At 37.0% G+C, this 23,886-nt stretch overlaps 2 protein-coding genes across 3 annotated transcripts; both read left to right on the plus strand.

Annotated features, from left to right (window-relative positions):
* The first annotated feature begins 451 nt into the window (after positions 1–451).
* On the plus strand, positions 452–18,990 carry LOC107802938 (uncharacterized). 2 transcript variants are annotated; one of them, XM_075229530.1, is made up of 25 exons: positions 452–740; positions 985–1,076; positions 6,817–7,174; positions 7,694–7,848; positions 8,249–8,485; positions 8,988–9,097; positions 9,172–9,249; positions 9,330–9,436; positions 10,452–10,546; positions 10,626–10,741; positions 10,848–10,951; positions 11,042–11,119; positions 11,272–11,350; positions 11,468–11,636; positions 12,029–12,099; positions 12,828–12,908; positions 13,014–13,084; positions 13,961–14,057; positions 14,136–14,195; positions 15,123–15,177; positions 15,257–15,657; positions 15,740–17,503; positions 17,602–18,174; positions 18,254–18,312; positions 18,481–18,990. In XM_075229530.1, the coding sequence occupies exons 3-25, from the start codon at positions 6,831–6,833 to the stop codon at positions 18,674–18,676; spliced, it is 5,100 nt and encodes a 1,699-aa protein (XP_075085631.1). In that variant the 5' UTR covers positions 452–740; positions 985–1,076; positions 6,817–6,830; the 3' UTR covers positions 18,677–18,990. The 2 variants fall into 2 exon arrangements, with proteins under 2 accessions (XP_075085631.1, XP_075085632.1); XM_075229531.1 differs by having other exon boundaries at positions 455–740; positions 988–1,076.
* A 2,538-nt stretch (positions 18,991–21,528) lies between these two features.
* LOC142168908 (uncharacterized) lies at positions 21,529–22,725 on the plus strand. Its single transcript, XM_075230084.1, has 3 exons — positions 21,529–21,598; positions 22,130–22,348; positions 22,400–22,725. The coding sequence occupies exons 1-3, from the start codon at positions 21,529–21,531 to the stop codon at positions 22,723–22,725; spliced, it is 615 nt and encodes a 204-aa protein (XP_075086185.1).
* The last annotated feature ends 1,161 nt before the right edge of the window (positions 22,726–23,886 follow it).

Consider the following 23,886-nt stretch of genomic DNA (forward strand, 5'->3'; position numbering starts at 1 on the left):
CTCACTTTTTCTAAACCAATTAGCCCCTGAGCAGAAGAAAAAAAATAAAACAAAAAAGAGAAGGAAACTCTAACCCAACCTTGTCAACTGCAAAAACCGTTATATTTCAACAACCAAAAAGAAGAAAATGGAAGGCAAATGAAAAGTTAAAGAAAAGAACACTATATTCAATAACTAAAAATTAAAGCAAAGAAAAAAGCTTTATCAAAATCTGAAAAAGTTTTAAAGTATATATATATATATATATATATATTGGATGTTTTTTTTTCCGTCATAAAGTCCATTATAAAAGGTATCATAAATTTATATTTCGGACTTGGACCTGTGATTAAGGAAGCATATTACAATTATACTAAATTATTTCACATAATTATAAAAAATAGTTTCCTTATTGTTTTATTTTCAAGAAAGGCATAAAGATATAAAATGCTAACTCAACCCTCTATTGTCCCCTGCTACTGTGTTGTTCATACATCTTCTCTAGTTCTCTTCTCTTTCCTACAAAAACCAAGACACACTACACAGAGTTTCAACACATAAAATCTCAGAGCTCCCTCCTCTATATCTAAAATCCTCTTCCCTTTGTGTCTTTTCTTGTGCCCTTCGCCTCAATATTTATTTATTTTTAAAATTTTCAAGAAACTTTAAAGAACTCGTTTTTCCTTCGATCTCCATTTTTCTTTTTGCTGAAATTCCACTCAAGAAACAAAACGCCGTCGTTTCAGAGAACTATATTGTAGGTGAGAATTTAGTTTCCAATTTGGGAAATAATGTAGGAAAAAATAGAAAGAGGTTCTTTGTTCTTGTTTGAGAGTACTCAAAATTGGGACTCCTTTTTTTCCCTTTCTTTTTGCATGTGGGTTATTATTAGATCTCAAATTGGGCTATTTCTTGCAATTGAATTGGTTTATTTTTGTACTTTAATGGGATCTGAAGTGTAAATAACTTAATTTTTTGTTCTTTTTTTTTGTTTCAATGCTACAGTAGAATGCTTATGGGTTATGGTCGTTCACTTGTGGCCGAGTTTCTACTTTCTGGTGATTGCCCATCTGGTTAACTTACTCAGAATAAAAAAGGTTCAATCTTTTTGCTATTTGGTTTTGTTTTTTTAAGTGATTGGGTAAATTATGTACTCCTTTTTTGTTTCTTGTATGTATGTATGTATGTCTCTCTGTGTGTGTGTGTGTGTGTGTGTGTGTGTGTGTGTGTGTGTGTGTGTGTGTTGTGCTAAGATCAATATTGTTGGAACAAAAGATACGTCAGACCACTTGTGTCATTGAATTAGGTTATTTTGGTTCCAGTATTGGAATATTAGGGTTTCATGTAGATAAGTTGGAACAGGGTACGGGTGCCTAATATCCCATATGTCCAAGCCTTAGTGGACAGAGTTACTCGATACCTGGCGGAGGTAGCAAGTATCCCATGAAAATAGTCCAGCCGCGGAAGCTGACCCACTTACCACGGTTATCAAAAAAAGGGAAGGGGTGCCTAGTGCTATTCTGCTAGGCTGACTGGATTTAGACTTCTTATGAATTAGTTAATTACTATTACTTTTGTTATTATTTTGATTTTCTGTTTCTGTGGAATGGTGTTACTATGTCTCCATCTTTGGGAAGTGGAAAAATATCACAATCTTGTTGCTGTAATATTATTTAGTATTGAGATGGGCCTGAAAAAAGAACGGATAAATAGGAGTCAGGTAGTCGACCCAGACCAATTTGGGATTGAGGCACAATTGATTAATTGGGAAAAATAAATTTAGCAGTGAAATAAGGCATTGTTTGCTTTTCTGAGATGGAGGTGGTACTCCTAAAACATCTTTCCATGAAGAACAAGAAGAACAGGTTGAAGAGAGGCTAGTATAGATAGAATGACTCTAACATCTAGTGTTGTAACTTACGATTAAAATAGTTTATTTAGAAATCTCTTAGTAGAATTACAAAAACTTCAAGAATTTATTTATGCCTTATTCGTCCTTATCCAGTCAGTAGTGAATAATTCCTTATGGCGTATATAGTTGTTTTCCACCTCTCCTTTCTTTTTCTTTTCTTCATCCCAAATGAAGCCTCGCAACTTACCTCTTTTGATTTAATTTATAAATGTGATCCTTGGTCTCTTCTAAGCTATGTTACACAAATTCTTTTGTGAGTACATACTGAATATGAGTTTGTGCAAGAATCGGTACGGCTATGTCAAGTTCTTTGCTAATTTAGAGTATTTTGAACGATTGGAACAAAGTATCCACTCACTTATCACCCCCATTCACCAAGGGTAACTCAAGGCAAGTGAAGGATTGCATAAAACAGTGTTATCAAAGGCGAAAAGTGCAAAAAAGCTCTAAGGTCCGTTGGAGCTTTAAGCGCAAAGCACAAATAGAGGGTGGGCTTTAATGAAAAAAGGCGCAACCGGAGAAAAAGTAAAAGTATGTATATGTAGTCTAAGACCAATAATTATAAGCATGAAAAATAAATATATGGACAAAGAAATTGAAAAAAGATTACGATAAAGTGAACTATCAATTATTTAGTGTCGCCTTTTCTGGATTACACTAATTGGCAAAGAAAAACATGCCTTAGAACCTTTATGCAACACTGAAGCGTCCACAAAGTGAGGTGAAGCGCTCAACATGTTTTGAGCCTCGCTTCAGGATTAAGCCAGGGAAGATCCATCCCTCATATATATGTACACATCAACAGACAATCAATCGTCCAGTACTGTATAAGGCCAATCCAGCCTAGGGGAAGATCCATCCCCAGATATCAATGATTCGGACAAGATCCAAGTCTAGGAAAAATCCATCCCTTAATATAAATGCTTCGGACAAGATCCATGTCCAGGGAAAATCCATCCCTTAATATAAATGCTTTGGGCAAGATGGATGCCCAGGGAAGATCCATCCCTCAATAATATATATCTATGACAAGATCCATGTCCAGGGAAAATCCATCTCAGATATATATATCAACTACGCTCACTGTGGGGGTGCAGACTTCGGAAGGGCTCCTTCAGACCAAGCGCTATAATAGCCATATCCAGGCATAAATAATAAACATAACTATCACTTAGAATCTCTAGTCTCTCGGGCTCTCAATAACATGAAGAATCAACCCGACATGATGATATGAAGTATCAATGAATGACAGCAGAGACTGAGATATGATATGCAAGTGATAGATGTGACCTAGTACAAAAATTGTAATTTAATCAATGCTTCAACAACAATACGACCCATGTGGGTCCCAAAATATTGATGTGTAGCCTAAACATAATCTTTAATATGAGTCTCAACTCAATTTATCTAACACGTGGAGGATATGCGGATAATGTCATTTATTTAATTATGCAACTCCACGAAATCAATTAAGTCACAATTTCCATGATGCACGCCCACACGCCTGTCACCTAGCATGTGCGTCATCTTCAAACAATTCATACAACACGAAATTCAGGGATTTGTAGCCTCAGAACCAAGATAAGAAATGTTACTTACCTCAAAATCGCGTAATTTCTTACTCCGCGATGCCTTTTCCTCATGAATTGGTCTCCAAATGTACCGAATCTAGCCACAAGCAGTACAGTACAATCAATATAGGCTAAAGGAATCAATTCCACAAGGAAATACAAAATTATAGCCAAAAATCCGAAATCAGCTCAAACCCAGCCCCCGAGGCCACGTCTCGAAATTCGACAAAAGTCACAAAGCCCGAAAGCCCATTCACTCACGAGTCTAACCATACCAAATTTAATCAAATCCGATAACAAAATCCCATTCAAAACCTCAAAATTCTAGCCCAAGAACTCTTCCTCATTTTTCCCAAATTTCCATCTCAAAACACTAATTAAATGATGAAAACAATGATATATTCGTGTATATTGACCAAATTCGAGTTACAATCACTTACCCCGATAGTTTTCCTTGAAAATCTCTCAAAAATCACCTCTCCCCAAGCTCCAATTTGTGAAAATTGGAAAATGGGATGAAGCCCCCGTTTTATAACTTAAAGTTTCTGTCCAGGCGCTGCCCTCGATTTCCAGCAGAAAATTCCAGCAGCTCTTTATGTCCAAATTTTGATCCGTTAACTATCCGAAACTCACACGAGGCCCTCGGGACCCCAACCAAATACACCAACAAGTTCTAAAACATTATACGAACTTAGTTGAAACCTCAAATCACATAAAACAACGCTAAAACCACGAATCATACCCCAATTCAAGCTTAAGGAACTTAAGAATTTTTAACTTCTACATTCGATGGCGAAACCTATCAAATGAATTCCGATTGACCTCAAATTTTGCACACAAGTCATAAATGACATAAGAGAGCTATGAAAATTTTCAGAACTAGATTCCGACCCCGAAATCAAAAAGTCAACTCCCCGGCGCCTTTGACAACACTGGCGTAAAATAGGTCCTAAGCACCTTTATCCATTGCAGAAATTGGCCAAAATTTGTCACCTCTTCGCCCAATTTCAGTTTTCCAACCCAAATGAAGCCTTGAGAACTTACCTCTGGCGTTTTCATTTATTAATATATTCCTTAGTCTTCCAATTATTCAAAAATGGGGAAATGGTGATAGAATACATGCTTAGGGGCTTAGGGCCAATACAATAGGTAATAAAGAACCAATATGGTATATGCCTTGTAGATTTACAATAGAGACTGTATACATTGCAAGTTTAGCTTTCATGAGAAGAATGAAGGCGAAGTTTAGATTAAGTAGGATGATGGTGCCTAATAGACAATTTAGATACTCCCTTTGTCTCAAGGTAGGTGTAAGGTCTGCGTACACACTACCCTACTCAGACCATATTTGTGGGATTATGCTAGATTTGTTGTTGCATGTGGCAAACTTTCTTTGTCCCAAAAAGAAAGTCATCTTTCTACATTTAAAAACAATATAATTTTACAATTCTTATTTTACCCTTAATGAGATGATTTATAGCCATACATATGTCTAAGGCTTGTTTTAGACCATAAGTTTCAAAAGTTTTCTTTTCCTTCTTAAACTCCATATCCAGTCAAATGATGCCATATAAGTTGGGACGGAAGGAGTATCTAGGATTCAATCATTTAGATGAATGATAAAATATGTGAAGATGAATGCATAAAAGTAAATATGATAGCTAAAGTGGAGGAGCGCTTTGCAAAAGATACCTGACAAATTGAAAGGTAAATTCCATATAATTTGTGAAAACCAATAATATTATTTATGCGGCAATGAATGTTGGGTCTGTAAGTTGGTCAGTCCAATATATTCATAAGTCTAGATGTTGTAAAAATACTAATGTTAACATGGATGCACGGTCGTACATGATTGAATAAAATTAGAAATAATCCCATATGAAAGAAGGTGTAAGTAACATCCATGGAAGATAAAATGAGAGAGTCATCCGAGATGGTTTGGCATAGGTACAAACAACGTCTCCAAACACCAGTCTGTAGGTATGAAGATGTAGTGGTTAAAGATGATAAAAATGTGTGTTAGGTCTACCAAGTGATAAAAAAGAGTGTCTGGTAGACCTAAAACACTGGGATGGAAGTTGTCGCACAAGACCTACAATCTCTCAAAATCAATTTGAACCTAGGTAGGACTTTTTGATGGAAGTAGGAGATCCATATAGCCATTACCAACTATTTGGAACTAAGGATTAGATGTTGTCGTTCACTTACGTTAGTCCAGTGTATGTCAGAAACTTTTTAGTCTAGTTAGAGACTCGTATCCGTGTAAGGATAAATGTGAGATCTGGAGAAGTCCTAATACGCCTTAAAACACTAGCTATTCAGTATTAGAATGAAGTGGACCCGAATACATCAACGGGAACAGTCGAACAGATGATTCATACAGCTGATGCCAATAGTAGTTTATGCTTGAGGATACTTGATTGATTGATTGTTTAGAGTTGGCCAAAAGGATAGCGGCCAATTAACCAGTCAAGCCAAAAGTTAAGAGCAACCATTGAGTGCCCAAACTCTCTTTCATTTGACAGTAGTGGATCAGGCTTGTCATTTTAACTGTATTTAAGGGTTCCACTAGACTTCAATGTATCTAGACTTCGATCTCAAAAACTTGTCTTTGAGCTCTAGGTTTGGACTACAAATGCTGAAATCTTTTAAATTTTCCCCATCTATATAGAGCAAGATTAAATTTACCGTGGAACAAAAGTATACCGTGGTTGATATTAAAACATTTTCCTCAGCTCTCCTTCTTCAATGTGCTTACTCGTATACTTATTCTCAGAAATGATGCTATGCGTCCAAGGAATCCCAGGTTCCTCAGACGCCGTCCATGTGGATAGTATATCAGATTATAGGCATCTTCCCCACAGTAAAGTCCAACTTGAGTGTAACAATATATAAAGGGTTCCAGAATTTTACATTTATCAAACAAGAAAAAAAGGGTTCCAGAATTTTAGTCCAAACTCACTATCCCTTAGCTCTAGGGTGCCTCTATTGGTTTATGCATAGACTCGAATTAGATTCTTGCTGTGGGTAAAGAGGCAACATGGTCCAGATTTGTTGAGCTGTGTAACTGTCGTCTAAAGAAGAGGTTTTTGAACTGGTCCCCGGGACGGCAATTCAATTACTGCTGTGTGTTAATCATGGGATCAATTCTTTGTTCCTTTCTTCATTTATTTTTCGTAATTGAGGCTCCTCTCAAGGATGTGCAAGAATTTGCAATTTTAACCCATGGAGGCTCTGCGGCAAGTTACAAAGCGAAGTGCCAATTCAGAAATTCTTTCTTTTATTTGTTTTGTTCTTCATTTTCCTGACATCATGTTTTAGAAGGATTTAATTAATGTATTGGATATATATTAGGTTATATTGGATAGATGTCTTTTCGGAAGTATATTCCCCCTTCTGATGCACCATCTGGAAGTATGAAGTCATTGAACTTATCTGGAAAGGCAAATCAAAATTCTCAACCATCTGATCCACAAAGATCAACTGAGGCTGATGTGGACATCGACATGGGTGAGGTCTATTTCTTGATTATGCATTTCCTATCAGCTGGACCATGTCACAGAACTTATGGGCAATTCTGGAATGAACTTCTGGAGCATCAACTTTTACCCCGTAGATACCATGCTTGGTATTCAAGGAGTGGGGAACCAAGTGGTGACGAAAATGATGATGGGATGTCTTTCCCATTAAGCTACAATAGATTGGTGGAAAGGTAACTTTCACTGCCTTATTCATCAAATGTCAATGATATATGGCTTATCAATTCCTTTTTAACCAATCTCTGTCATGTAATGTTTCTGTTATATTTCCATATTAGTAACATGTTATCTGAATAGCATCAGAGTACAGTTTATGAAATGCTTTCAGATTAAAAGATGTTACTCTCTGTTATAGGCCTTTATCTGTTGAATTTTATAAACATCAAAATGCATGTGAAGAACAGAGATCATTCAGTTGTTTTGATTCAAGAATGAGGTCATCTGTACAAATTGCTGATACAAAAAAAATCATCTGGTTTATTATGCTACTCGGAACATGTAGCTTTTGTTTGGCCAGTTAATCTCTTATTACTTTTTTGCTGTCCTCTCCCCCCGCAAAGAAAATAAAACCTCCCCCCTTTTTTATCTCCAGTCCTTATGATATTTTCCTCGTCCTCCTCTGTTGAGAAAATGAAAGAGGCTGGATCACCTTCTCATTCTTTCCTGAGTTATAACGTGTGTGACGTGTCTAGGTACTCTCACGTGGGAAAGGATCACTTGATGAAGCTTTTAAAGCAATTATTGTTAAGTGTGAGAGCTTCCCCTCAGGGTATGGTTGGTGGTAATACAGTTAATGCAGCAGCTGTTCCAACTCTGCTGGGAACTGGTTCCTTTTCACTTCTCAGCAGTACGTCTTCTAGTTTCACTACTTTTAATGTAGTAACTTCAATTTTTGTCAGTTCTTCATGCACTGTGAATTTCGATGAGGTACATTTTACGATTCTGTCTGTGTCACAGTAAATTAAAATATGTTGAAGGAAACAATGATTTAAAGTTAGTTCTTGGGGAATGCTTTACATCAAACTTCAATTTTTATTTCTGAATTTATGCAGAAGTCCTATAGAGTAATATTATTAGTAGATTTCTGCCTAGTTTTTTTAGGTGCCAAAACTGGCAAATGGAGGGGGCGTAGTTTTGTGTCCTTGACAAGTGGAATCATTATGCACCACATGATAAATCACAGGGTTTTACTTTCATCTTCCTCAGTTAGCTCTTCATTGCCCTTAAACTCTCTTCCTCTCTCTCAGGTGATCAAGATCAGACAAATAATGAAGTTAAGCCTCCAGGTCACTTGCGGTGGCCTCACATGCTAGTAGATCAGGTGCGTGGACTAGGTTTGAGAGAAATTAGTGGTGGATTTTCCAAACACCACCGTGCACCATCTATTCGTGCGGCATGTTATGCCATTGCAAAGCCATCCACTATGGTGCAGAAGATGCAAAATTTTAAAAAAGTTCGAGGACATCTCAATGCAGTTTATTGTGGTAACGTCTTTGGCTTGCATGTCTTGGTAACGTCTTTGGCTTGCATGTCTTATTCTTATGTTATCACTTCTGGGGACTGAACGATAACCACTTTTCTAAGAGTGGCTGAGTGTGCTGAGAATGAGTTATATAACTTCATAACTTCGTGTGTATAGTTATCACCTGATCTATTGTACAAGAATAGAATGTTTACCCCAAAGCAGAAGGAAGTAGTGGTCCCATTTTATCTATACTGTTTGCAAATTTTGCTACATGGTGTGGGTGTGGATTTTGACATGGGGTAATCATAAAGTAGCTTTGTATTGATTATTATGATTCTGCTTTTGCTGTTATGTACTGTTGTGAATGTTTTCAATTTTTATCAGGTCAAGGCGGGTTTATATTTGCTTCTTATTTTGGCCTGAGTCATTGAGTAATTTAGTTAATGAACCTCGTTTAATGAGGTGCTCTATTATCTTATTCAATGATTCAATTGAATGGTTAAGACGAATGTTGACTGCAGCAATATTTGATCGCTCTGGGAGATATGTTATTACTGGCTCAGATGACCGACTTGTAAAGATTTGGTCAATGGAAACAGCATATTGCTTGGCCAGCTGCCGTGGGCATGAAGTAAGCTGTTGCTATAGTTATCTTGATCCATCCCTTGATCTTCTGTCTTTTGAGTTTACTTGTTGTGCTTTCAGGGTGATATCACTGACCTAGCTGTTAACTCCAACAACACTTTAGTAGCATCTGCTTCAAATGATTGCATCATCAGAGTTGTAAGATACTCTTTTAAATTTACATGAGTTCCTATATATTTCTGAGTGGTCATCGGAGTGTTCTTTTTTCGTTATAACAGTGGCGCTTGGCTGATGGGCTGCCAATTTCGGTGTTGCGCGGTCATACCGGAGCTGTTACGGCAATAGCATTTAATCCAAGACCTAGTTCTATTTATCAGCTCTTATCGTAAGGCCATTTATTGTCTATACAACTTTCTTGGAGTTCCATATGCAATATCTTTGTATCTTTGATTCATTTCTTAATTGTGTCTATGCAAAGTTCAATACAAATCTTACCATGGGAAGAGGATATCTCCATCTCTAAGCAGTTCTTTACATGAGGTTGAATATCCAAAGGGAGCACCCATTGTGCCTTACTTCCAGTTAAAGAAAGTAGCTCCAACTTCTGCAGAGCTTCTGTGTTATTTTTCTGCAATCTGAGAGAAATCTGTCCTTTGACATCTGGTCACACTACTTTTCCCAAATCCTTCCCAAGTGTGATTTTGTTTAAACAAAATGGTAACCTCCCAGAATATGGTGGAATAAGACGATTCATATAGCCAATCCTAACTAATTCGAGATTGAGGCTTAGTTGATGTTAATTATTGCGAAAAGTAACTGTTCACCTGGTCAATACCCTGACATAGACTTAAGCTTGCAAATGTTTGTGTAATCCACAAAAGCTCATTCGAGGTCTGACGCCAGATCATCTGGATGGTTTGTGTTTTCCAAATTATCTGCTCTCAAAGCTAACTAAGGCTTGGCAGTTTGCCTTCAAATGGTTAATCTCTTCCTTTACCTTCCTCCTCAGTAGATCTTGTTCCGTGAAGTTGTCAACTATTTCAACCCCATCCGCATCTGTATTACGGCCCAAGAACACAATCAGTCTTTCGGTGTAGAGTGTTATTTTGAATTATGAGGATATTTACGAATTCAACATAAATGAGTCTTGTTCCATGAAATAACTTGATTTTTTGTATCATGCTTTAATTGCTCATGAGACATGTTTTAAGGTAATTTTTTTTATTAACTATGGGAGGAAAAAACTCCCATATACAAGCGGCATACCAAAAATTAGAGAACCTACCCAAAAGAAAAAACAAAAATAAACTTACAACTTACTGGGATATTTTATCTCTTTGCATGCTTTGTATTGTCACTCTTTGACCACTATATGTGCAACACTGCTACCATCACCGCAGGTCATCTGATGATGGAACATGTCGGATTTGGGATTCTAGATATTCCCAGTTTACTCCACGCTTGTACATACCAAAACCCCCTGAAACAGTTGCTGGTAAGTCGCAATATTTATCTGCCAGCATTCTGAAATCAATAACATGGAAGGTTGTTTACATTTGCCTCAATGGTTGTAGGGAAGAACGCTGGTCCATCATCAAGCACTGTTTTGCAAAGCCATCAGATCTTCTGTTGTGCATTTAATGCTAGTGGAACATTCTTTGTAACTGGAAGCTCAGACACCTGTGCAAGGGTAAGCCTGGATTACTTTGTCTGACTTGTATTTCACTGTACTTACCCCGTGGTTGTAGTTCTGACACTGATGTGTTGCTGCTTACAAAAATCTTATTTACTTGTAGGTCTGGAATGCTTGTAAATCCAACTCGGATGACTCTGAGCAGCCTAATCATGAGATAGAGATTTTATCTGGTCATGAAAATGATGTAAATTATGTGCAATTCAGGTTGATAGTCCCAGGAAAAGGTTTCATGTGTTCGTTCATTCAAGTGTATTTGCATTCCTTGTGATTCATGATCTTCTTTTTTGAGTGCAGTGGCTGCGCTGTGGCATCCAGATTTTCTCCCTCCGATGCATCAAAAGAAGACTCTGTCCCAAAGTTTAAAAACTCATGGTATGTTGGAATGTTCTCAGGAAAATAAAGGAACTAAAAGAGAAAATGGAGAACTCTCAACATGTTAGCTTCATACTGTAAATTCTGTTGTCATAGATGTTGCTTGTGATATTTGTTAAAGAAGTTTGACAACTGAAGTTTTCGTGTTTCAGGTTTAATCATGACAACATTGTTACTTGTTCCCGTGATGGCAGTGCAATCATTTGGATCCCAAGATCTCGTAGATCACATGTGAGTTCTCTTTAAATCCCCATTCAATCTTTGTTTTCTTGGTTAAGCTTGAAGCAACATCTAGTTCTGTTCTCATATCACTTCATCTTTCTCATACCAAGTACTCATTTTCTAAAGGGAAAGGGTGGACGTTGGCAGAAAGCTTATCATTTGAAAGTTCCACCACCACCAATGGCACCTCAACCTCCTCGAGGAGGTCCGCGTCAAAGAATTCTTCCAACTCCACGCGGTGTTAATATGATCGTCTGGAGCTTGGATAATCGTTTTGTTCTTGCTGCTATCATGGGTATGCTGTATATTTATACATTTTTCTCAATGTGGAAAGCATCTAAATTAGCTGACAAAGTTACAATTCTTTGGGCAGGGGCTGCTTTTTGAAATTGCAACTCGTGGTCACTGTTTTCATTTCTTTTCCCAGATTTCTTTATTGGTTACATTAGTAGATTTTCACTCTTCAATGGTATTCTTCACCATGCTTCTTGGTCCTGTTCCTTTTTGTTGATAAGACTTCTTGGTCCTGTTCCTTGTAAAGTAGTTCTGATAATTCAACTTCAGCCTGTTCTCATCCAAGAGGCTTGAGTTCTAACTCTTTTTTTTTCTTTTTTTGGCTTTTACATCCCACCTATAGAATCTTGTTTTTGACCTTAAGTAGCTCTGATGGAACTGCTTTATTTGCAGATTGCAGAATATGCGTGTGGAATGCTGTTGATGGTAGCTTAGTGCATTCTTTGACGGGTCATACTGAATCTGTAAGTTATTTCCTGGAATTTTGTACTGTTTTGTCATGATTGCTGTCATCTATGTTGCTCAGATCCTTCAAAATTCTTGTCAGACACGATTTGGGTGGGGCGTGGGATCCGCACTAGAGTTGGTCAGCCTAATTTGGGTGCTTTTGACTTAACCTATTGCGAAGAAGTATATATGTTGATTGGGTATTTGGTTTTATTTTGGGTTTATGGCGTATATATATATACATATATATAAATATATATATGCACATAATTACTAGAACACTTTGCTATTATATGAGATAACTTATGAATAAAATACCAAGTGTTACAAAAAAATTAATTATACTACCTTTAATTTAACAACTTCATTTAATTGACGAAGTATATATTGGAAAATACATTTGGTGGCTGTCTCTCAACACCCATACCCATACTCCTAAGTGTATCGCCGAATACTAAGATTTCGGTGTAGGTGATGATGCATCCAACTTGCAGATCTGCACCGGTGTCTGGTGACCTATCCGATTATCATAGGCTGTCACTAAATGACAAGCCTTTAGAGATTGTGAGCAAGACTTGCCCGAGATTGTAATGAATTGGATCAAAGGCCCACTTTCTCCTTTTATGTTGTATATTTTAGCTCCCCGAACATGACATTAAACTTAAGTAGGAACTGATTACAATTGATTGCATTTACTTTTTTTTGTTTGGGACTGTGTCTCATTGTGTGCATTTGGTGATTGCAGACTTATGTTCTTGATGTTCATCCTTTTAATCCTAGAATAGCAATGAGCGCTGGGTATGATGGGAAAACAATTGTCTGGGATGTGAGTCTACTTCTCCTTGTTTTGTTTTATTTACTCATTCTAAATTTTTTTGTACTTATGTGTCGAGTTTAGTACCAAAACTCCACAAAATCGTTCAATTTTTAGATATGGGAAGGTGCACCTATTCGGACATATGAAATTGGACGATTCAAGCTAGTTGATGGAAAGTTTTCTCCGTAAGTCAATGATCTTGTTCTTCTTACATCTTTTCTCTGTACATTTAATGTTACTTCAACCTCGAGAGATTCAACCACAGGTTATGTGAGTCAAAAACATGGGATGTATTCTGTACAGCTGTTTTACTTGGAAGAAGAGATGCACTAAATTGCTCGGACACGGGTGCGGGTGTCCGACACGGGTACGGATCTGGAGGTCGGATCCTTCGAGATGTAAATTCTAAAATTCGGGGATATGGATCCTAGTACGGATACATGTGCGAGGATCTGGCTAAAAATAATTCAAAAGAATAAAAATATAAAAATATCTCTAAATTATGAGAAATTTTGTGGATTACTTACGTATAGCTTGTGTTAGTTTACAGATATGTATAGTGTAGTCTTGTCCCACATTGGCAGAGGAGTAATATCTCCTTGTAGTGTATAGCTATAAATAGGGACCTCTTGTATTGTATTTATTATCCAATATCAATAACATATTTTCTCCCGTGCCTTCTCACAGCTTGTAAAGTGTGGATTTCTTTTTTATTCTCAAGTTATAGATAAGTAAAAGATTGATTTCCTAGATAAAGTATGCTATTTCAAATTTACCTTAGTTTTGGTTATAATTTCGGGAATCAAATTGTATCTCGTCTTGAATGTTTCCGTCTCTCGTGGTCAAAGTACCCAAAATTGTTTGACCACATCCAGTATGGATCCCATACCCACACCCATTCTAGTGTCATGTCGACACGGGTGCGGCACCTAAACTGCCGTGTCGGAGCAACTTAGGAGATGCAGATTTATTACACTATATTTGATCTTGCGTGCACAAATTTTTTGAATCAGTCATGGACAAGTTGTTAGCTTTGATGTATGTTCTTTTCTATATTACAGGGATGGGACGTCAATAATACTTTCAGATGATGTCGGCCAATTGTACATATTGAATACAGGGCAAGGAGAATCCCAGAAGGATGCTAAGTATGACCAGGTTTGTTGGAGTTCCACAAGTGTTTTGGTTGGATCGTCCCGGATATAGTAAATGATTTCTGATGCATGTCTTAAACAGTTTTTTCTTGGAGATTATCGCCCTCTTGTTCAGGATACACATGGAAATGTCCTTGACCAGGTTGGTGATCCGTCAATTCTTGTCTAAACACTGTTTTGTCTTTGTACTCATGTGCTGTCTATTCAAGAAACTACAAGTTAAGAAAGGAGGGTTGAGATTAGGTGCTGGATAGGTCCAGGGCTGCACTTTTTAATTCAAAACATTTTGAGTGAACATTTAGTAAATTTAAACGCTAGCTTATCCTCATTGATATTGATTTAAAATTGAAATTTGAAAATATTCAATCTTTCATTATCCTCTATAATAGTTCAAATTTGACATTGTTTATAATTGGTATCACTGTCGATGGAGCACCTGTTAATTCAAAACAATCTAAAGTGAACATTTTAGTAAATTCAAACATTAACTCATCCTAGTCAAATATTGATTGGGAATAGAGATTTGAAATTATTCAATCTTTTTGTTGCAGTCTATCATTGGTATAAATTTGAAATTGTAAATTATTGGTATCACCATCCATGGATGGTTATTAGCAGTGCTGCAGTGGCTTGCATGGTTCGTGCTTCATAAGATACTTGTTCTCTTGATCTGGTACATGGAGAGATGTATTTGATATGCCAGTTCATCAGTTTGCTCCATATGTATGAGGCGCCTGCTTCTCATGGTCTTCAATTCTGGGGTGTTCTTCATTACTCTGTAGTGGTTTTTCCTGCACATTGCTTCTCTGGGATGAAAGAGCCTCTAATCTATTACGTTTTGGGTGCATAATGGTTATTATAAATTGTTTTTCATCAAGCTGTATGGACATAATAAATGTGCCTGTGAACTACTGCTTTCTTACTGAAACAATGCCTCTTTTAAGTTTTGAAACTTAATTTCTCAAACTGGAAGTCTCTTTTCTCTCTCTGGGGGACCGGTTACACCAACTTCTACGAATTTGAAAGACAGCTTTCGTTTATGCTTTTGCTTAATTGATAAATTTTACAGGAAACACAACTTGCTCCGTACAGGAGGAATATGCAAGATCTCCTTTGTGATGCAGGTTGGTGTTTTTGCTTAAACAATATCATATCTTCATTCATTCTTTTTCTCCAAATGTCTTATGTATGATATGATGGCAGGCATGATTCCTTATCCAGAGCCATACCAGAGCATGTACCAACAAAGACGTCTAGGAGCTCTTGGAATCGAATGGAGACCCTCGTCATTCCGATTTTCCATTGGGACAGATTTCAATATGGACCAGCAGTACCAAACTTTTCCTATTGTAGACTTGGAGATGTTGATGGAGCCACTTCCAGGATTTGTGGATGCAATGGATTGGGAACCAGAAATTGAGATACAAAGTGATGAATCAGATTCAGAGTATAATGTAACTGAAGAGCTTTCTTCTGGAAAAGAGCAAGGGAGTTTCTGTTCCGACGCCTCTGCAAATCCAGAATTCACTGATGAAGACAGTGAGGCTGAAGGCGATCAAAAAGATGCGCTCCGTAGATCAAGAAGGAAGAAACAGAAAGCAGAAGTAAAAGGCTTTCCCGTATTTTGTTTTAGCATTTTCTTTTTTTATGTACAGTGCTTGATAATCATTTTGCTTCTTTCTTAAGGTGGAAGTTATGACATCTTCTGGAAGGCGTGTAAAGAGGAAGAACTTGGACGAGTGTGATAACAGTTCGCATAGGATCAATCGCACTAGGAAATCAAGACATGGTCGAAAAGCAAAGAAAAAGTTTTCATCGAAGTCCTTGCGGCCCCAGAGAGCTGCTGCTCGTAATGCCCTTCATTTGTTTTCCAGAATTACGGGAACATCTACTGAAGGAGAAGATGAATATGGTTCAGAGGGTGATACATCAGAAAGTGAATCCACACTTCAGGACTCAAACGATGGAAATGAAGATTCAGATGTGTCCTTAAACAGTGAACAACATGGGCATTCAAAGGGGAAAGAAATATGCGTTGATCACTCTGATGAGACAAATAAGCTCCAGCAGTTTCCTAGCTCTAATCTCAATGGTGGAATTAGGAGGAGATTGGTCCTAAAATTGCCAAATCGTGATTCAAGTAAATATGGACCTCCTAAGAATTACGAGCCTGGTCTAGCTGGTCCGTCTTTGGCTCCTGAGGAAGCTGCTGAAGCAAGTCAAAACTACTTTGGCTGTCAGGATAACAACCTGAGTGATGCTAGTGGTGACATAATAGAAAAGAATGAAATTGATCAACCAACAAAAACTGAAAACCACTTGGACCTCTTGGTAGGGTGCAATGATGGGAACATCAGATGGGGAGGGGTCAAATCACGCTCAGCCAAACGCTCTAGAATGGGAGAACTGTTTCCATCAGGCTCTGTCACTGGACCTAGCTCATTTAACGAGGCGATTCAGGAAGAAAATGTTGTTAATGGGCACTCAATGCTTGAAAAGGACCACCACAGAGTTTCTCCTTGTTCAGGGATCCGAAATGAAATCAATGGTATCATTCATGGCAATGATAGTCATTGTCAGGATGCTATACAGGAGGCAGAATATGTTAAGTTTTTTGATGAAACTGACCGTAATCATCCATTTAAAGAAAATGCTACTCCCGTCCCAATGAGGTTGCGTATTAGGTCAAAGATTCTTTCTAGTCATCTTGATAACAGTGGCAAGACAGATGCGAAGACTTCATTGGAGGATGCTAGGTGCACTGCTTGTGATACTTTTTCTGAACCTCAGGACATTGAGAAGGTCTTAAGTTCAGAAGCCCCCACCGAAGAAGATAGAAATTTACCAACTCTAGATGATGGAGACCGTGAGAAGAGGCTAGATGCAGACAATGTTAGTGGAACTTCTGTGACTGAATTGCAAGACTCACAGAATGTGCGGTCGCATGATATGATGTTCCGAGCTGTCTATAGAAGGTCAAAATTTGGTCGGGGTAGAAGTGGTAGAGAAAGTCTCAGTGGGAATATGGAAGCGACCACTTCAAATGTGGGGAGCCATAGTTTAGCTGAGGGAGCTGAGGCCATTGTTGAGGGAGTTCGAAGAACTAGATCTATTAGATTAAGGTCAGCAACTTGCGATTTGAATCCTGCACACAGCAATGACAGATTCGTGCAGCCACATGACGGTTCAGAGGGAACGTCAATGGAAAAAACTTCAGGTAATAGAGATGATGAAAGTTCGTTCGAAGAACGGTTACTTGGTTCAGCTGTTGCTGCTGGGTTGCGATCTACACGAACGCGGAGAGGCAGCTATTATGCCCGCGAACCTAGTCCTCCAGAGAGAATGAAATCAAATCAGGCAGCAAAAAGCTCATGGTTAACATTGGTAGCTCATGAGGAGGGATCCAGGTATATACCTCAGCGAGGGGATGAAATTGTGTATTTAAGACAGGTATTATTGAATTTATATTAGTGTCCAAGATTTGTGTGTCTAGAATTCTTTTTTCTAACAGAAACTGGTCCTTAATCTGCACTTGGTAATTTGTACAGGGCCATGAAGAGTACATAACTCAGAATAACTTGAGGGATTTAGGTCCCTGGAAAATAATAAAAGAGAATATAAGAGCAGTAGAATTTTGTATGGTTGAAAACCTTGAGTACACAACACGGCCAGGTTCTGGAGAAAGCTGCGCTAAAATAAAGCTCAAATTTGTAGATCCTGCATCTGGTGTGGTGGGGAAATCATTTCAGTTGACACTGCCTGAAGTGACTGGTTTCCCTGATTTTCTTGTTGAAAGAAGCAGATATGATGCTGCTATAGAAAGGAACTGGACTTCTCGGGACAAATGCCAAGTTTGGTGGAAAAATGAAGGTGATGAAGATGGGAGTTGGTGGGAAGGTAGGATTCTAAATGTGCAAGCTAAATCTCATGAATATCCTGACAGCCCCTGGGAAAGGTATATTGTCCGATACAAGAGTGATCCATCAGAAACTCATCAGCATAGTCCTTGGGAACTATATGATGCTGATACCCAATGGGAACAACCCCGTTTAGATGATGAAACTAGAGAGAAGCTGATGCGTGCATTTATTAAGCTGGAGCAATCTGGAAATAAAGCTCAGGTAGCAATTTTCGCATGTGGTACTAACTCATATTATTGACAGAACTTGTCTCAATAGTTCTTTTTTGCTGAGCTTGCAGGATTATTATGGGGTTGAAAAATTGAGACAAGTTTCACAGAAGTCAAACTTCATTAACAGGTACACTAGTTGCTTTCATCATTTTCCGTTTACATTAGTTTCATGCTCTCACTAGTTGAGTTACTTGGCAGTGTGTATTGCGAACCTGTGATTATCAGAATACTCCTAATGTAAAGTTCCCTATCACTGGCAAAAGGTGCATATTAATGAAGTAATAATAATGTGCAGGTTCCCTGTTCCCTTGTCACTTGAAATCATTTGGGCTAGGTTAGAGAACAATTACTATAGGAGTCTGGAGGGAATGAAGCATGACATTGAGGTGATGCTCTCAAATGCGGAGTCATATTTTGGAAGAAATGCTGAGTTAACAATGAAAGTGAGACGTTTGTCCGAGTGGTTCAGACGGACACTCTCATCTTTGTAGTTACTTCCAACACAATTTTGTAGAAATTTACTGTCCATTAACTTTAGTCCTGGCCCTTGCATTATTGTAAATAATATTTTTGTCTTTCCAATTTTTTTATTCTTTTTCTTTTCTCGAATACCAATCCTTGTCAGGAGAATAGGCTGAAAATTCTTTGTAGGGAGGTTGAGAGAGATTAGATGAATGCTGGGGAGCTGTCCAGCCTAAATTCATTGTGTCTAGTTTAACTTCTGAATGTACTCTAACTGATCGAAGATCATTGAAGCTGAAAAATCTGGGGCTTATACCCATTGAATGGATACATCTTAACCCCAGAACGACGCCTTGGTATCTGTATTTTTCAAGGCTTAATACATAGTTTATCCCCTGATCTTATAGTCAAACCCTTTTCACACACCTCCTTCACAGAAACCTTTTTTCACACCTTATCTTTTCCAAACTCTAATATACACCACTTTGTCCACTTGGCTTGTGCTTATTTTTCAAACAAAATGAGCGCGTGAAGAGGTAAAAAATGTGTGTACGTAGCTTTATTTATCTATTTTGTGCAAGGGAAGAAGAACGGGGAAGAACAAGATTAGCTTTTTTTTTTTTTTTTTTTAAATTGTTGGAACAAGATGAATTTTTTTAAAATATGTTTTTGATTTTTTCGGCAACATTTCAAGTATTTTTTTTATATTTTGTGACACGTGTGTCAGGTTATGATTAGTCTGTGAAATTGAAACTGGTCAAACACAAAATGGTATATATTAGACACATGTTGAAAAAAAAATGGGTGTATAAAAGATTTCCTGTGAAGGATATAAATGGAAAAAAAATAAAAATTGGCTGGTCGGCAAATAATAATTGTATTCGCCATCAAAGTGTGTGTGTATATATATATATATATATAATCGTAATATTCGGGGCAACTTGTGCGCACCTCGATTAATTCCACAGGATTCCTGCCACCTCCCACTAGCAACATGTATCAAGTAACTCTATCCACCAGGCTTGGATAGATGAGAAGAAATCACCTAGTATTTTTTGCCTCCGCTAGAATTTGAACCTGAGATCTCATGGTTCTCATCCATTTCATTGATCACTAGGACATACCTTTGGGTGCTATACAAAAAATATATATTTTTTGAACTATTATTTCTTAGAGAGGTTAAAAATATATATTTTTCTTTATTAATGATGTGCTACTGCCTTGCATGGGGCAGTGAAAGCCCCCGAAGAGGAATTTGACCTCATTAAGATCATATACTCTCTCTTGCACCCAAAGTGCACTACCCTCCTAGACGGGCAACACTCGGCAATCCAAGCTTACCTAGTACTAACTAATCGAGGATAACCATATTCCGTAGAAATTTTAATTGCAACTTTATGAATGAGCAAAATGAAGACATGATGGTTGCATTAATGATAAAAATATCTAAAAACTGTTAAAAAAGGATTGAACCTGTAGGAGGATGAAAACTTTTAGATCATCTTCCCGAATGAAATCAATCATCATGTCATACTAAAAGTAGGTAGCTTTTATTTTCAAACTTGAATTACTATAATGCCCATAAACAATTGAATACCCATTTTATCCTCAATCAAATACTATATCTACAATATTTTTGTACAATAATGCAATTATACATTTTAACAAATTTATGAAGCTGCTGGCATCTTTTCATATACAATGTATATGAACATGGAAACTACAAATTATTATAGAACTAGTAAATTGGCTTGAACTTGATAATAAATTACAGATTCTTTTCTTTATTCTTGAACATCAGAAGTAAACAGAAAGTAAACTTTTGAGACTACTAAAAATAACTTCAGCTTTTCTTACAACGGATAATTTTGAGATACAAATTTATAATTCAATTCAGAGGTATTTCATGAACTTTTCAAAAATGAAGCCAAAAATTCAAACCTAATGTGATCTTGTGAAAATAAAAAGTAGTCATAGTACCGTTATATCACAGTAAATTTCTTCTTTTATATCAGAAGTATTTTTTCTAAAATAAAAAAAAATCCTGTAGTTTTCATCATTTAGAAATATTAAACTTCACTAAGTAATTAATTTTAGGTGAAATTACTTTTTTTCGCTATTATATTTTCTTATAAATAATATATATATGCGCACGCGCACCATTTTATTATTTAATATATATTTTGTATGACCATAAGTTACAATATAATTGTCTTTAAAAGTTTTAAGAATAAACGAAGAAAAAGGCAAAAATGGAAAGCAAAAAATAAGGAAAGTAATATTTGTTTCCTTCTTTCTCCTCATAACCTGAGTGGGTTGCTCTAGTGGTGATCACCCTCCACTTCCAACCAAAAAGTTGTGAGTTTGAGTCACCCCAAGAACAAGGTGGGGAGTTCTTGAAGGGAGGGAGTCGAGTTTCTATCGAAAACAGCTACTGAATTGTTGTTGTTGTTGTTTCTCCTCATAACCTCCGCAAATTGCCACCTCTGTTATTTTTTACTTCATCTTTATTAATATTCTTTCTCATTACCTCATATCCTCTTTTTACAGCCCTCCTATCAATTCATCACAAATAGTATTGGAAAGGAGTTATAAAAAAGAGGAGAATCGAATTCCCATAAACTCTCATGTTAATCTTTTTGGGTTTTCTTTAGTACAAGAACAGAAAAAGAAAATATCCCATCAATCGTAAATTCACTCTTCTCCGCCGCTCTATCAAACTCATCTCAAACTTGTTACTCTTTAGGCGTTACTCTAATTTGATAATGCAAAGAACAAAGACTAATTCTAATCTATAATTAATCCGTGGTTAATTGTCATACCTCTCCACTATTAATTTATTGTAATATTTCTAGATTTTATGTATATGCAGAGCGGGAGAATGAAGTTACTACTTTATAAATGGTTCACATTCATTCATATGACAGTTTCTCACTTTTGTGACTTCGTTTGTAAAAAGATACAACTTTTCAGAAAGTTTGAAGTTACTGTCTTTATGACAATTTTGTCATTAAACCAAAATAAATGTTACATAATATTAACTCACATTTGGCCTCTTACGATTTTCTGATGGAAGAAAACGTAAATGATTTGCCTATATAAACATCATCATTTGTGAGCTAAAACACCAACCAAAAATATTATTCTCTCATCCTCTCAAAAGACTATTCTTCTTCCTATTTTTCCTGGGCAATTCTTTTTTGCAAACTCCAAACTTCCAGCAACGAGTGCACGTGTTTGGAAGTACTGTGGAACCTTGGGGAGCGACCGGTCTTAACGATTTGCACCCAGTCGGACCGAAATCACTTTCAAGGCAGTGACTTGCCACGATACAGTACTTATTCGATAAGTTATTTCTATTCTTGGCCAATATTATCTACTATTTTTCTTACAATTTGAAAGCAAATTTTGTATATAATATTGACTATTGGCTACCACTTTGAACAAAACACTTCCTGATCTGTCAAAACTTGAGCCTTTAGATGGCAACAATTATAAGCGTTGGTCCCAGAAACTTCTAATTTTCTTTGAACAATTAGAAGTGGATTACGTTTTGTTTAACGAACCTCCTGCTGATATTGTTTCCAATACTACTAATGTTGCTGATAGTTCTAATATAACTGCTACTGTTGTTGCTGATGCTGCTGCTAAAAAGAAATTTGAAAAGGATAATAAAACTGTTCGAGGGCATCTGCCTAACCGTATGACTAATACTCTCTTTGATTTGTTTATAAATTATAAATCTGCTTAAGTCATATGGGACAGTTTGGAGAAGAAATATGGTGCGGATGATGCGGGAAAAAAGAAGTATGTAGTTGGAAAGTGGATCAAGTTTCAGATGGTTGATGATAAGCCAATCATGGAGCAGGTTCACGAGTATGAGAATTTGACTATTAATATTATGAACGAAGGCATGGAGATGTGTGAGATTCTTCAAGCTAATATTCTGCTTGAAACATTTCCACCTTCCTGGAGTGATTACAGGAATCAACTGAAACACAAGAAGAAAAACTTAACTCTTCAAGAATTGATCAGTCACATTAGGACCGAGGAAGCAAACCGTCTTAATGATGAGTAGGCAGAACGACTTAAGGATAAGATGAAATTTCTCTCTCTTAATTCTTCTAAAGCTAACCTTGTGGAATCTGCTAGTACTTTTGTGAAAGACAGGTTTAAAGGTAAACATAAGAAAGGCCAGAAAAAAGGATATGTAAAGAAGCAGAATTACTTCAATAAACTGGAGGGTCAAATCCAATAGTCGAAAAGACCTTGCTATGTCTGTGAAAAAATTGGTCACAAGGCTTTCCAGTGCAACCAAAGACAAGGACAAAGCTCGAAACAAGGAGGGAAAACTCCACCCCAAGCTAACCTTACTGAAAGTAGTGATGTGATTGCTGCTGTGGTCGTTGAGGCAAATATGGTGGCTAACAAGACTGATTGGATACTGGACACAGGCGCTTCAAGGCACCTCTGTGCTAACAAGGAGTTGTTCCATGACGTTGAGGAGTCTACTGATGGCGAGTGTGTTTACATGGGTATCTCCACTACCGCAAGAGTTATAGGTAAAGAAAAAGTTCTTCTTAAGTTAACTTTTGGAAAAACTTTAGCCTTGAACAATGTTCTGTACGTTCCCTCCATTCGTAGAAACTTAGTTTCTGGTGCACTTCTCAATAAAGCAGGCCTTAAACTTATTTTTGAGTATAATAAAATTGTTATTTCTCGTGGAGGAGACTTTGTTGGGAAAGGTTACCTCAATAGAGGTTTATTTGTACTGAACATGTTGAAGAGATTACTAGTAATGCAAGTACTTCTAATTCTGCTTATATTGCTGAGTCTATTGATTTGTGGCATGGTAGGCTAGGTCATATTAATATTGCTTCTATAAAAAGACTTAGAAAAATGGAATTAATTTCTGCGATTATTGTTGATAATTTTTCTAAGTGTCCTATTTGTATAGAAGTAAAATATACCAAAAAGCCTTTTAAAAATGTAACTAGTAGAATGAAAGAATTGCTTGAACTAGTACATTTAGACTTAGCTGATTTTAAGAACACTGTTAGTAAGGGTGGGAAAAAATACTACATCACTTTTGTAGATGGCTTTTCGAGATACACTAAGGTATATCTTCTTAAGTCTAAGGATGAGGCTAAAAGTATGCTTTTAAAATACAAAGCAGAAGTAGAAAACCAATTAGACAGGAAAATCAAGAGACTTAGGTCTGAGAGGGGTGGTGAATATA

Source organism: Nicotiana tabacum, chromosome 14 (genome assembly GCF_000715075.1).
Source record: "Nicotiana tabacum cultivar K326 chromosome 14, ASM71507v2, whole genome shotgun sequence".
In the NCBI taxonomy this organism is placed as follows: Eukaryota; Viridiplantae; Streptophyta; class Magnoliopsida; order Solanales; family Solanaceae; genus Nicotiana; species Nicotiana tabacum.